The sequence below is a fragment of the Elephantulus edwardii genome, unplaced genomic scaffold, assembly GCF_000299155.1.
Source record: "Elephantulus edwardii isolate Elephantulus edwardi_28Jun2011 unplaced genomic scaffold, EleEdw1.0 scaffold00009, whole genome shotgun sequence".
Lineage (NCBI taxonomy): Eukaryota > Metazoa > Chordata > Mammalia > Macroscelidea > Macroscelididae > Elephantulus > Elephantulus edwardii.
In genome coordinates this window covers 11,147,500-11,162,820 of record NW_006399759.1, presented here as the reverse complement: position 1 = coordinate 11,162,820, position 15,321 = coordinate 11,147,500, and the positions used below count along the sequence as shown (strand labels likewise).

The following is a 15,321-nucleotide window of genomic DNA, read 5'->3' as shown; positions in this document are numbered from 1 at the left end:
TCCAAAAATGACTGGTACAGAACATCAATGGAGAACAGCCAGAAGTACACACTGGGTTTAGAAGAAGCAGTGTTACTAGGGATATTATAGTTAATACTAGATGGATCTTGGCTAAAAGCAGAGAGTACCAGAGGAATGTCTGTGTTTCATTGACTATGCAAAGACATTTAACTGTGTGGACCACAACAAAGTGTGGCTGACCCTGAGAAGAATGGGAACCCCAGAACACTTGATTGTGCTTATACGAAACCTATACTTGGACCAGGAGGCAGTGGTCAGAACAGAGCAAGGAAACACTGCATGGTTCAAAATTGGGAAGGGTGTGTGTCAAGGATGTGTCCTATCTCTGTACCTCTTTTCAGTCTATATGCAGAACAGATTATCTGGGAGGCTGCACTGTATGAAGAGAAATGTGGCATCAGGATTAGAAGACGACTCATCAACAATCTGCATTATGCAGATGAAACAATCCTCTTGCTGAAACTAAGGAAGAACTGAAATGCCTGCTGCAGAAGCTCCAATATCAAGTTCAACATCAAGAAAAAAAGATTCCCTCTACAGGGCCAAATGGTAGCATCATGATAAATGGTGAAGTGATTGAGATTGGTTAACAGTTTTAATTTGCTTACTCCACAATCAACACTCTTGGTACCAGCAGCCCAGAAATTAAAAGATAAATTGCACTCTTTCTCTTGGGCTTGGATCAGGCAGTAGCCAGGTTCTATGGCTCAGCCATGGCCAAAATCAAGGCTCGGGACCTTTGCGGCAAGAAGAAGGAGGAGCTGTTAAAACAGCTGGACTATCTGAAAGTGGAGCTTTCCTAGCTGTGCATCGCCAAAGTGACAGGCAGTGCGGCTTCTAAGATCTCCAAAATTCAAGTTGTCAAAAAAAAATCCATTGCTCGTGTTTCTCACTGTTATTAACCAGATTCAGAAGGAGAACCTCAGAAAATACTATAAGGGCAAGACATACAAACCCCTGGATCTGCAGCACAAGGAAACATGTGCCATGCACCGAAGGCTCAAGCACAAGGAAAACCTGAAGACCAAGAAGCAGCAGCGAAAAGAGCGCCTTTACCCCCTGTACTGCGGAAATACGCAGTCAAGGCATGAACTTCTTAAATATATAAGTAAAGCCCAAAACTGGAAAAAAAAAGATTAATTGCATTGGGAAAGTCTGTTTTCAACATCTAGAGTGTTGATTGTGGAGTCAAGCAAATTAAACTGTTAACCAATCTCTTCACCATTTATCATGATGCTGCCATGTGGCCCTGTAGAGAGAATCTTTTTTTCTTGATTTTTGAACTTGATATTGGAACTTCTGCAGCAAGCACTTCAATTCTTCCTCGGTTTCAGCAAGAGGATTGCTTCATCTGCATAATGCAGTTAGTTGATGAGTCTTCTTCTAATCCTGATTAGATTTTCTGGAGAGACCTCTCCAAAGTACTGAAGAGCAACAATGTCAGTCTGGAGACTAAAGTATGCCTGACACAGACCATAGTCTTTGCAATTACTTGCTATGTATCAGAAAGCTGGACAATGACTACTAGAAGGAGAATTGATGTCTTTGAGCTGTAGTGCTGGAGAAGAGTACTTAATATATCATGGATGGCTAGAAGAACAAACAGTTTATCCCTGAAGAGGCTGAGACCAGGTTGCTCCTTGGAGGCAAGGATTCTGAAGCTCCATCTGACATAATTTGGACATGTCGCAAGGCGGGACCAGTCCCTAGAGAGGGACGTCATGCTTAAGACGGTGGAGGGACAGCACAAGAGAGGAAGACCCTTGATGAGATGGATTGATTCAATGACTGAAATAATGGGTGTAGGTATGTCAGAGAGAGTAAGATTGGCACAAGATAGAGCAGGGTTTGGAGCTATTGTACCATAGGGCCACTGAGTCATAGGTGACTCGACAGCAAATAACAACAACATACTCCCAGATGAGTAATTTTTTTCTTATCATCCACCAAAGGGTGAGCTAAGAGTTGGTTCTGACTTAAATAGATGTTCGAAGGGGGGAAAAGTTTTTATTAAAGGAAATTACCTGAGTAAGGGACACCTTATACATCAAACGGGGGGGGGGGGGAATTTAAACATTGTGGCACGCATATTTACCTTGCTTCCATATAATTCTATAAAATATGTAGTAAAGATTTTGTCTCTATTTCTTTTTTTTTCAGACATTTAAGTTTCTAAGTATGAAAAAAGCTTGACTAGCAGAACATTAAGAAACTGATCTAATTCTAAAACTCAAAATGAAACTTGATTCTAAAATTTTTACCATTTAAAATCATATGAACTAAAAATTTTAACATGTTATGTTGTTGGATACCATCAAGTCAGAACTGACCCATACCTAACCCACTAGCAGGTTTTCAGAGGAAGTTAATCACACAGGAGGAAACTGCCCATCTTTCTCCCACAATGTGTTTTACAACATAATTTTACTAAGCTTCTTATTACAGGAGCAGCTTCAAAAAAAGGTAGATGATTAAGAGGATGGACTGACAAAGTCCATCCATTGCAACAATGGACCATTGCAACAATGATTTATCATTCTAACAACTGTGATGCTGGCACAAAACAGGACAAAATTCTTCTGAGGAAATGAGAAAATGGGGTCACTAAGAGCTGGAGCCAACTGGATCAATGGCAAAAGCAACAACAGGTAGTATTCATAAGTTCTACACAGGTTTATGTTTAGATTCCACTGAATTCTTGGCTCTATCATATACATAAAGTACCTAAACAATACATGAAGTCATTTAAAGCTTTTAAAAATGTTTTTGAAACAGTATTCAAGTACAAAAACGTAATGCATATTATGTTTCCTAATTTAACTGATGCTTTCATATTTAATAATTTAGAATATTATTTCAGAACATGCTAAAATTCACTGAACACCCAAAAGTTTAAACAATTTTACCTTGAATTTTTTTCCTTAAAATGACATTCTCTCCCAAATTCTATACAGTATAATCGAACTTCAAACAACTTTGTTGCTATAAACTGAGTTTTCTTTTCCTTCCACAGTAAAAGCAACACTGAATAATACAAAGCCATATTCAGCTACCATCAAGAAATAGATCATATTTTGTTTTCAAGATTGCCATCTTTAAGTAGAAACACAATACTTTTTGAAACTTGAAAACACTGTTCTCTCAATCCTATCTAAGCATCTGCATGCCATTAAAAGAAAGCAAACTATAACCAATAAGATAATATGATGATGGAATCAAGATAAGGGAAATGGGAAGGGTCAGTGAAGGAGAGGAAGACCTTCAATGAGATGGACTGACACAAACAACAATGAGCTTAAGAATAAAAGAGATTATGAGGATGGCAAAGCATCGGCCAGGATTTTGTTCTTTTGTAAATATAGTCGCTATATAAGTCTAACTCAACCCCATGGTACCAAACAACAACAATATATTCTTTCCCCACTATCCCAATAAGTCTCCTTTATCATATCAGAAAGATAGAAAATAAAGAAAACAGTTAAATTAACCAAAGTTTCATTACACATTTTACTCTATATGATACATAAAACAAGTGATACAGCTTTCAGGAAAAAAATGGTGAACAAAGTGCTATTGGCCAAGTGGCAAGGAATTGTACTGCCAACCCAAAGGCACAAACCCACAGTTCAAATCTACCAGCTGCTCAGCAAGAAAAAGGCAATCTTTCATGCAATTTACAGCCTCTAAAACACACTGAAGGGTCCACTAGGAGTTAGTTCCAACTTGACAACAAACGATGATGATGATGATGATGATGATGATGATGATGATGATGATGATAGGTGAAACAATTTCCTAACAAGAGTCAAAGGCAAATTCAAACCCTTCAATTTTTTAGTTTAACAAGTATGTTACTGCTTTCTGCTGTCAAGTAGAAACCAAATTATAGCTGACCCTCCAGCGGATTTTTCAGAGGCTGTAAATTACATGGAAAGAAATGGCCATCTTTCTCCCGTGTAAGAAGGAGTAAGTGAATTTGAACTCCTTGTTTGGGATTAGCAGGGCAATTAATTCCTTACAAATTAGACCACTGTGGTGGTTGTTATGTGCCATCAAGTCACAATCAGCATATACCTGACCTTCCAGTGGGTTTTCAGATACTAACAACAGTAACGATGATGATGGTGACATGATACAAAATATTAAGTAATATTACTGAATTAAAAAAGCAATGTGCACTTTTATGATGATAAAGAACTAACAAAATCATTAGGACGGTAATAGGAAAAAATTAGAAATAACAAGATACAACATACAAACCAAAAGGTACATAAGCAAGGTCTTAAAAGTTACTTTTTAATCTTCTGATCAGCTCAAACAGCAAAGATCATGATGTTCCAAAGGCTAAAGCAAAGCGCCACTTTAATCATTGCTACCCTGCCCTTGACACTACCCTTGGCCATTCATTTTGTCTTTTTCCAAGTAGCTTAGTTCATACCTTCTCTATCTTCATACATTGCTAATGACTTTGCTTCTTCATTCAATGAGAAAACGGAAGAAAAGGTCCAAAGATTACCCACATGAAATATGTATGTATATCTATATACTCTGTGTTGTTCCGATTATCACAGATGGATTATCCAGTTCCTATATAAAGTCAATCTCCCCACTCATTATCCCTCTTTGTTTACTAAATATATACATTGGTCTGATAAACCTTTATTCTCCATTTCTTTTATCTGTATTTCCTTCTTCCACTAGATCATTTTGGGAAAATATTTCTCCTCTTTTAAAAACAATAAAGAACATTCTCCTGTCTCTATCCCCCACCTTTTTCTTTTTCTTAACAAGAAAACTATTTTAAACTAATCCTACACTGAATGTCTCCAATTCTTTACTTTCTATTTTTACACTACATCTAGTCCAAAGATTTTACATCTACCACTAAACAAAACTGTTCTCAAAAGGTTCAAATGATTCCCACAATGATGTTGTTGTTGTTGTTGTTAGCTGCCATCAAGTCAAGTATGACCCATAGTGACTCTACAAACAACAGATCTAAGCTCTATCCTATCCTGTGTTATTCTCACACTTCTTGAAACACTAGAGCCATTACAGCAATCCCTATGTCAATCCAAGAGTTGAGGGTCTTCTTCTCCTTCACCAATCCTCTGCCTCTCCTAGCATCATATCCCTCTCCAATGAACATCCCCTTCTAGCAATATGTCCAAAGTATGTACAGTGCTCTTCTCCAACACCACAGCTCAAAGACATCAATTCTTTACTCAGTGTCCAGCTATCAAATGCATAGTAAGTGATCTGAAAGACCATGGCTTGAATCAGATGCACTTTAGTCCTCAAACTGACTTCATTACTCCTCAATAACTTGGGAAGGTCCCTAACTGAAGACTTTCCCTTTGCAATACATTTCCTCATGTCCTGACTCCTGGTAACAAGGGTGCTGTGGTTGTGGATCCAAGTAATATGAAGTTTCAGTCCTTGCTCCATAATGTTGCTTATTGGTCCAATGGTAAGAGTTTTTGTTTTTTTGATGCTGAGATGCAATCCATATTAAAGGCTGTATTTTTTTGATCTTCTGCAAGAAATGTTTCAAGTCTTCCTCACTTTCAGCAAGGAAGGTTGTGTCATTTGTGTAACACAGATTATTGATGAATCTCTTCTAATCCTGATGCCACATTCCTCTTCAGAGTCCAGCTTCTCAAATAATTGTACAGCATATAGGTCGAACAGTTATATAGAGAGAATGCAACCTTGACGCACAACCTTCTAAACCATGTAGTGTTCCCTTGCTCTGTTTGCACAACAGGCTCTTGGTCTAAGTACAGGTTTTGAATACAATTCAATACTCTGGGATTACCATTTTTTTAATGTTAGCCAATGTTCAATTTTCAGTCTTCATCTGATTCATCAGTCTTTGACAATGTTAATCACACTTCTTCCTTCATATATTTTATTATCTTGCCTTCTAAGATACTCCACTGCTACTAACTGCTCTTTTGGTTTACTGATTTACTCTTTAAGAGGGAGTGAGTTTAATCCTATGTAGTCTTTGACTTTAAATACTATCTATGGCAAAGGCTAACAAGTAGTCTAGGCCTTTTCCACAGATTCAGGACTTTCAAATGTAAAAAGGTTAATAATGTGAAAAGCTCTATTCTAGATTCATACTGCATAATATGGTAAATTATATTAATTCGCTGTTTAAACTTGAAATTAAATAAAGTTAAAAATTCAGTCTTTAAGTCATACCAGCCACAGTTCAAATGTTCACATGTGACTAGTAGATGCCATACTGGACACAGTATAACTGATGGTGCAAATACAGAACATGTATACTACCATTGAAAATTTGACTGAGCAGTGCTATTTTAGACCTTGTTTAATGTTAAGGCCCTCATTTGAAAATTGTACTTAACCTGTGAGAGCTGTGAACTGGCAAATACCCCAAAGCTTACATGACTGTGATATATAGAAAAGAATTTGGAAACCAAGCCAAAGGCGGTGTGGTATCACCTTGTACAAGCTATGTTCTCAGTTCTTGGAAAAACAATTTCTACTTCTTAAATTACTGACTACCTCTGAAGGTTTGATACTGTTGTCCGTTAGGGCAACTCCCTTTCTAATAACTGGCACAGTAACTGACAAGAATGGTCTGCCAAAGTGCAGTGGACTGCCTTATTTAAGCCCTCGTACACACACTTCAGGAACTTCAGAGAACCCTTTGGGATTTGAAGCCATACACTGAAGGCATTCCCAGAACAGGTTCAGAGCCATGTAGATGAAGAGCTGTGTCAGTTAACAGCAGTGCCAGCTGACAGAGGTGAGGAGGAAGAGAGGTGCCTACAAAAGGTGTGGTGCCTACCCACTGTGAAAAGCAGCATCCACCAAAAAGCAACACCAGGCACTGGGGAGCCAGAAAGAAAGCAATCACTACCTGATGAAAGAGCGAGAAGCAGCAGCAATGCCTAGGAGAAGGCAAGAGCGCACTTATGCGCCAAGGGCTGTCTGGTCAAAAGTTGTCTCAAGGCAGACCTACGTCCAACACATCAGAGAACTATCCAGAGACCTTGTCCTGTGATGATGAATATGAGTTGTATCCTCTTACTTCTAGTTATATCCTTAACAAATCATTTACCCATCAGTATAGCCCATGACATCTGTGAAACATTACAATAACATACTGAATTCAACAAAAATAAAGATAGCTGAAAAAGAACAGCTGGTATCTGAAATAATACAAGAGTTGAAATGCAGAATTGTCCCAAATTATTCTTTCATTTCCCTATTCTAAAATAAATGTTGGCTTTATCTATTAGAACGAAGCACACTTTCCACCTATGATAGAGCGTAAAGGTGTTCTGGTGCCATTATTAAATGTCTCAAACAAGACAGCCTACGACTTCCCAAGTGAGGTGGACTGCACCCACTTCAAGCCTTGTCTCTTACAACGAGACATACCTCTGTAAGCATGTATACCTTTGGGATCTGTAATGAAGCAATGAAAATAATGATGTGGGTGCTATCTTTCCCATTCTGATAAAGCTAGTTAAACCTGGTGTCAATTCAATACCATAAACTGAATTGTCAATCCAAATTAGAGAGTGGCCATGCAGATTACTGCTGCTGCTTTGCACAGGGAAGTCATTGCTTTATTTCTGTTCTATCCCAATTATATCTTTCACAATTATAGCATAAGCCTTTCCACATAAAGATCTAGGAACAAAGTCTTATATGTATAAAAAGAGAGTGTGTGTGTGTGTGTGTGTGTGTGTGTAAAATATATCGATATATAGATATATATACCAATATATATGGTGCTGCAAGTACAACTCTTAGCGAACCTATAAATAGCCATTGTGAAACTTGCCCTATGCTGTGCCATCTCATCATCTCTGAAACACTAGAGCCCATTGCTTAAGTCACAGTGACAATCCATCTCACTGGAGGGTCTTCCCCCCCTTCGCTGACTCTCCACCTTTCCAAGCATGATAGCCCTTTCCAAGGAATAGCCTTGCCTAGCTACATATCCTCCTAAAGTAGGAATGATGAACCTTGGTCAACCTTGCCTCCAAGGAACACTCTGGTTGCACCTTTTCCAGGACATATATGTTTGGGGTTTTTTCAGCAAAAAAATGGGATACTCAGAACTCTTCTCCAGTACCACAACTCAAAGGTTTCAATTCTTCTGTCATCCTTATTCATCATCCAGTTCTCTGATGCATAGCCGGTGATGGATCAGGTGCACCTCCGTCTTCAAAATTACATCATTGCTCTTCAGTATTTTGAAGTTTCCCTCACTACAGACTTGCCCAATGCAATACATCTCCTGATTTCCTGACTGCTGGTACCAAGGGTATAGACTGATCCAAGCAAGGTTAAATCACTGGCAGATTCAGTCTTTTCTCCATCTATCATAACATTGACTGTTGGGCCTGTGGTGAGGATCTTTGTCTTCTTGATGCTGAGATGTAATCCATACTGAAGGCTGTAGTCTTTGATCTTCTGCCACAGTCTTTTCATATTCTACTCGCTTCCAGCAAGCAAAATTGTGTCATCAGCATCATGTAGTTTGTTGATAAGTGTTCCTCCAATCCTGATGACACATTCTTATTCATAGAACCAGCTTCATGAACGATTTGCTCAGCATACAAAGTGAATTGTTATTTAAGAAGGATACAATCCTGACACACATCCTTCCTGATTTTAAACCATGTTCCCTTGTTCTGTTCACACAATAGCTCTTGGTCTAGGTATATATTCAGCATGAGAACGATTAAGTGTTCTGGGATTCCCATTCCCAATGTGAGCCATTAGTTTGTTATGATCCACACAGTCAAATACCTTTGCATAATCAATAAAACACAAATGTACATCTTTCTGGTATTCTCTGATTTCAGCCAGGACTCATCTGACATCAGCAATGATATCCCTGGTGCTGTGGCCTCTTCTAAAACCAGCTTGTACTTCTAACAGTTCCCAGTCAATGTACTGTTCTAGCCACTTCTGAATGATCTTCAACAATATCCTTGCTTACATGAATAAAAAAGAAAAAGTTTTATCTCCTCTGGATAAGTCTCTCCTCCACAACCAAACTTGAATTCTGAGTAAAGATTACACTCAATGATCAATTTAGTCAAAGACATACAATAAAAATTTTATATAAAATAAAACTAGTAAAAAACAGCTGATGTTATAGAAAATATAAGGCGCATATCACCAGCCACTGTCTTGTTTTAATTATATTCATTTTCTAATATTACATGCTAACACATGATATTTACCATTTCTAATAGTATGTTATGGTAATTTCTATGAAAATTTGGGTACTGGAATGCTGTTTAAAAAGATACTATATTATTGTTGCTGTGTACTGTCGAGTCAGAACCAAATCATAACTGACTCTCCAGTGGGTTTTCAGAGGCAGTAAATGACACAGGAAAAGACTGTCCATTCTTCTCTCATGGAGTAGCTGGTGGATTCAAACTGTATACCTTCGCACCAATACCACAATTCCTTACCACTAGGCCATCTGAGCTCCCTCGCCAGACATTATTTCTAAGATTATTATTCTTTCTAATGGAACACTTTGCTTTATTACACTACTTCAGAAACATGACCTGCCATACAAAACAATAAAATCTGGAGAAGTAAGAAAAGAATACATCAACATCTATAGTAGACTAAGCCAGAACTTCTCTCCTCCTAGAAATGATAAACATTCTAATAAGTATTAACAGAAAAAAATAAATAAATAAATTATTCAATCAATGCTTTTTAGGGATTTTTAGAAAATATTAATTGTATGATACTCCACAGGCACAAAATTTAAACAATGGAAATTCTTAAAATACTTAAAGGATATGCATCTCCACAATCAAGTTACACATAAATGTAACGTATACCAAATAATAAAGCTCTTACCTTCTGATCAGGCAGGTTGAAAAGGAATTCTCTGTCAAAACGGCCAGGTCTCCTGAGCGCAGGATCTATAGAATCAAGTCTGTTGGTAGCACCAATAACAACAATTTCGCCCCTATTATCTAATCCGTCCATAAGGGCAAGGAGGGTTGACACTATAGAACTATAACAAAATTTTCAAAGAAAAAGAAAAAATTGTAAATTGTGCTTCTTAGAATAAATTTGGTTAAGTCTTATATGCTAACAAATGAATTATAGCATAATTATATATAATACAGTGTGAAGTATTTTAAAGGAATTGTTTACAAAGTATGCAAAGAATATACTAATAGGCCTATAAAGTATAGCATTCAAAACCAAAAAAAGGTTAAATTCTTCAAAATGAAAAGCTACTCAGGTCTTAAAAAAAAACACTATCAAGAAAACAAAAGTACAATCTATAAAGAAAATAGATCTAAGTAATATTTGCTAAGAGCACAGCACCAAGAGTATTTGAAGAACTCTTACAGATCAAGAACAACATAAACAAGGAGCTCAAATAAAAAAAAATAGACTCCAAACAGACATTTTTCCAAGGATATATGTATAAGCACTTTTTTTAAAACTTGAGGTCCTTTGTCTTCAGGTAAATGCAAATCAAACTACTTTTCACTCTCTAGGATAAATAAAATTTCAAAAGTCAAATAATTAACAAGTGTTGATAAGTATATGGAGAAAGTGGAATGCTCTTAAACAGATTCTGAGAACATAAAATGGTGTAACTTCTTTATAGAATAGTATGGTTAAACACACGTTTGTATGACCCAGAAATTCCACTCTATGGTAGTCAAGAGAAACTAAAACAAAATGCAAAGAAAAGCTAGTAGATGACTGTTCCTAGCACCTTTGCTGATAATACCCAAAAGCTGGAAACAACCCAAACTTCTATCAACTGACGGGAATAGAAAATTCGACACATTCGACATAATATACTATGCAGAAATAAAAAGGAATGAAGTTCTGATATGTGTCAACTAGACAGGCTGTGAAAACACTACAATAAAAGCAGACATAAAAGGTCATATATTTTAAGAGTCTATTTCTATGAAATGACTATAATTGGCAAAATAGGAAAGAATGGAAATAGAAAATAGAAAAGCAAGTGTCTGAGAATATGAGAGGACATAGGAATGATGACCAAAGTCTAAGAAGTTTCTTTCGCATGATGAAAATACTCTAAAAACAACTGTGGTAATGGCTGCAAAACTTTATGGAAAAGCAACTAAACTATACAGCTCAAAAGAGTAAAATTTATGTGGAGGACCTGCACCATCTGCAAAGCAGGCTCTTGCAATCACAGGGTTTTTGTTGTTTTCAGTTAGTAGTATAACACATAATAACTACACCATCAGAGCTTCCTGGTTTTGGCTGGCCTTTGTTGTGTCGAGGTTTTTTTAAATAACTGGCATTTTAAATGATGTACACAATACATATTTACTGTTATACTGGGGGGGGGGGTGTTTAAACTGTTGTTGTTGTTGATGTTAAGTGCCATTGAGTCGTAGGTGACTCATAGTGACCCTAGGAACGACCCTATGTGACTTTCATCCTTGCTCCAGGTTCATAGGGTTTCCAGAAGGAAGCTATTATGGAAGTGGATGCCACTCCTGCTTCCAAGTTTGTTTTAATCGGGGAGCTCCACCAAACACTGTCCGCCACTGGTAATCATCAACGCATTTGACACATCAGTGTCACAGTGCTCAGCTTCACAGCAACTACATTACCTCCGTACAGCAAGTGGACACATCAAGGCCCAAATGCTGGCAAACTCTGGGCCACAGACCCGCAGTTCATCTGGCAAGTCTGCTCTACCAACACCCACTTGGGGCAAAAAGAAAGCCACAAATGCCTGTACCTGCCTCTCCTAGCTACCATTTTAACTAAATTTAAAACAATCATTCTACAATTTTATTAGCTTTTTAAAAAAAGAAAAACCACCATGATTTAAATGCCCTTCACAATGGCCTCATGGTAGAGTTGCACTGCCATGCCAAAGGGAGGGAGTTTGAATCCATCAATTGATCCAAAAGATGAGCAATCTCATCCCATGTGACATACAACCTCTGCAAACCCTCTGGAAAGTCAGCTGAGTCAATTTCTACTCTACAGCACATAATAAAACAATATGATTCCACATTTCTGAATAAAAAGATTTCACATCTAACAACAATATAAACTATAATTCTAGTAACAATATTACTACTGATATTCTAGAACTAGCAGCAAGGAAATAAAAGACAAATTGCATTGGAAAAGACTGCTGTCAAAGACTCTCCAAAGTATTGAAGAGCAACAATGTCAGTCTGCAGACTAAGGTGCACCTGATCCAGGCCATAGTCTTTGCTTTGCATCAGAGAGCTGGACAATGATGAGCGATGACAGAAGGAGAATTGATGCCTTTGAGCAATGGTGCTGGAGAAGAGTACTGAGGGTACCATGGACTGCTAGAAGACCAAACAGGTTCATCCTAGAGAGGGTGAAACCAAGCTGTTCCGTGGAGGAAAAGAATCTGAAGCTTTATCTAGCATACTTTGGACATGTTGCAAGGAGGGACCAGTCCTTGGAGAAGGTCATCATGCTTGGAAGGGTGGAGGGACAGCACAAGAGAGGAAGATCCTTGATGAGATGGATTGATTCAGTGAATGGGGAAATGGGGATAGGTGTGTCAGAGACAGTAAGATTGGCACAGAATAGAGCCGAGTTTAGGGTTGTTGTACACATGGTCACTATGAGTTGCAGGCAACTCAATGACACATAACAACAACAACACACTGGAACTAACAGTCACTCACTCAGTCATTGTTGGTGAGTTAAAACTGATTCATAGCTGCCCCTCCATTGGGCTATAAATGAGCCTACAAGAAGAGATGGCCCATCTTTCACACCATTAGAAAGGTGTGGCCTTTGAACTATCCCACCAGAGCTCTCCAGCAACTATGTTACTACATTCAGTTCAAGTAACACCATTACCTATTGTTCTCCAACTATTTTTACTTGTACATATTTTTAGTGTTAACATCTGCATGAAATAGCTTCTCCAATATAGTCAGCAGGTCAAATGCATCACTCTTCATCTGAAATAGTTCGCTGTTTCCAAAAATCTATAAATGGAACCAAAATCTTGGATGCTCTGTATACATGTGTAAGAAGAACCTGACAGTCTTCAAAATTAATGTTCCTTCTTTTCTAATTTAAAAAGTATAAATTAGCTAAATTCTATGCTTAAAATTTAAGTAGAAATTAAGTAATCCTTAAGCATAATTTCATAATTCACTACACTTAACCATGAAATTTTCCCTAGTTATTTCCTGTTACTGAACATTTCAAATATTTGTCAAATTTATCATTATTTTATAGTGTTTTTCAATTTCAAATCATAAAGTCTCAAAAAGAAACATGGCCACAAACAAAACTTCTATCTACAATAAATTCTACCAAAAATTATCTTTAGGAGGGGAAAAAAATCTAAATGACCAATCTGAATACTCTGGGTCAAAATCTTTTAATAATCTGTCAAGGAGACAAAGATTCTCAACACTGGGCCAATTGGCAACACCATGATAGATTGAGAAGAGATTAAGGTTGTTCACAATTACAGCTTGCTCAGCTTCACAAGTAACACTCTTTAACACAAGCAGTAAGGAAATCGGAAGAAGAACTGTATTGGGGAAAATCTGCTACCTCTCCAGAGTGCTGAAAGGCAACAATGTCAGTCTAGAGACTAAGGTGCACCTAATCCAGGACATAGTCTCCATAATTACTTGCTATGCATAAGAGAACTGGACAATGACTACGAATGACAGAAGAGAATTGATGTCTTCAAACTGTGGTGCTGGAGAAGAGTCTTGAACATACCATGGACTGCCGAGAAAACAAATTGGTTTGTCTTAGAGAGGTTGAAACCAAATGGTTCCTTGGATGATAGGATTTTGAAGAAGACAGATGGGGACTGGGTGGAAACTAAGAAAAGAGGGTTTAAATAATAAACACTGCACTGAAACGGATAAGAGAAAGAACTGTTTAAAAGGAATATATGACTAAGTATTATTGGTATGACAACAGTCCAGAATAAGAAGTGCACAGCAAATTTGACTGGAGTGTAGAGGGAGGGAGGAAATTGTGCAACAACGAATGAACTGAAATACAAATTTTCTGTAAGCTTTCATTAAAGTATTAATAAAAAAAATTAAAGAAGACAGATCTATTGATCTGCTAAGAAAAACAACAACAAAAATTAAAAAGGAAAGTCCTTGTCTGTGCAGTATATATCTACTCTAAAATTCTTGAGCTTAGATTTGGAAAAGACTGTATTTTGGATAATTATGCCTGTTGTTGTTGTTGTTGTTGTTTACCATAGAGCAGGAACTGACCAGTAGCTAACCCTCCAGTGGGTTTTCAGAGGCAGTTAATCGCATGGGAGGAGACTGGCCACCCACCTCCTGCAGAGCAGCAGGCGGCCTTGAACTGTATGCCTTTGGGATTGCAGGTCAGCTTCTTGCCTCAGGCCACTAGAGCTCCCTAATTATGCCTGTTGTTGTTGTTGTTGTTGTTTACCATAGAGCAGGAACTGACCAGTAGCTAACCCTCCAGTGGGTTTTCAGAGGCAGTTAATCGCATGGGAGGAGACTGGCCACCCACCTCCTGCAGAGCAGCAGGCGGCCTTGAACTGTATGCCTTTGGGATTGCAGGTCAGCTTCTTGCCTCAGGCCACTAGAGCTCCCTAATTATGCCTGTTGTTGTTGTCATGTCCCGTCGCTTGCAACACCCGTAAACTCAGCTCTGTCCTGTGCCAATCGCACTGTCTCTGATACACCCATCGCAATTACCTTAGTCACTAAATCAGTCCACCTCATAGAGGGCCTTCCCCTCCTGCGCTGTCCCTCCACCCTACCAAGCATGATGACCCTCTCCAAGGACTGGTCCCTCCTTGCAACATGTCCAAAGTATGTTAGATGAAGCCTCAGAATCCTTGCCTCCAAGGAGCCGCCCCGTTTAACCCTTTCCAGGATGAAACTGTTTGTTTTCCTAGCATTCCCTGGTACCCTCAATACTTTTCTCCAGCACCACAGCTCAAAGGCATCAATTATCCTTCTATACTCCTTACTCACTGTCCAACTCTCTAATGCATAACAAGTGATAGCAAAGACCATGGCCTGTATCAGACGCACCTTAGTCTCCGGACACCATTCATTGCTCTTCGGTACTTTGGAGAGGTCCCTAACAGCAGACTTTCCCATCGCAATATGTCTTAATTTCCTGGCTACTGGTGCTGAGAGTGTTGACTGTGGAGCCAAGCAAACAAAAGGTGTAAACAATCTCAATCTCTTCACCATCCATCCTGATGTTGGCAATTGGTCCAGTGGTGAGAATCTTTGTCTTCTT

General features: G+C 38.3%; 1 protein-coding gene and 1 pseudogene across 2 annotated transcripts in view; one reads left to right on the top strand and one right to left on the bottom strand.

Moving 5' to 3' along the window:
• Positions 1-15,321, bottom strand: part of ATAD2B (ATPase family, AAA domain containing 2B) — a 194,860-nt gene that overhangs the window by 98,716 nt on the left and 80,823 nt on the right. For both annotated transcript variants that reach the window (XM_006880636.1, XM_006880637.1), the window contains exon 14: positions 9,904-10,063. In XM_006880636.1, coding sequence (XP_006880698.1) covers positions 9,904-10,063 — 160 coding nt within the window. The remainder of the gene's footprint in view (positions 1-9,903; positions 10,064-15,321) is intronic.
• On the top strand, positions 735-1,112 carry LOC102849666 (annotated as a pseudogene).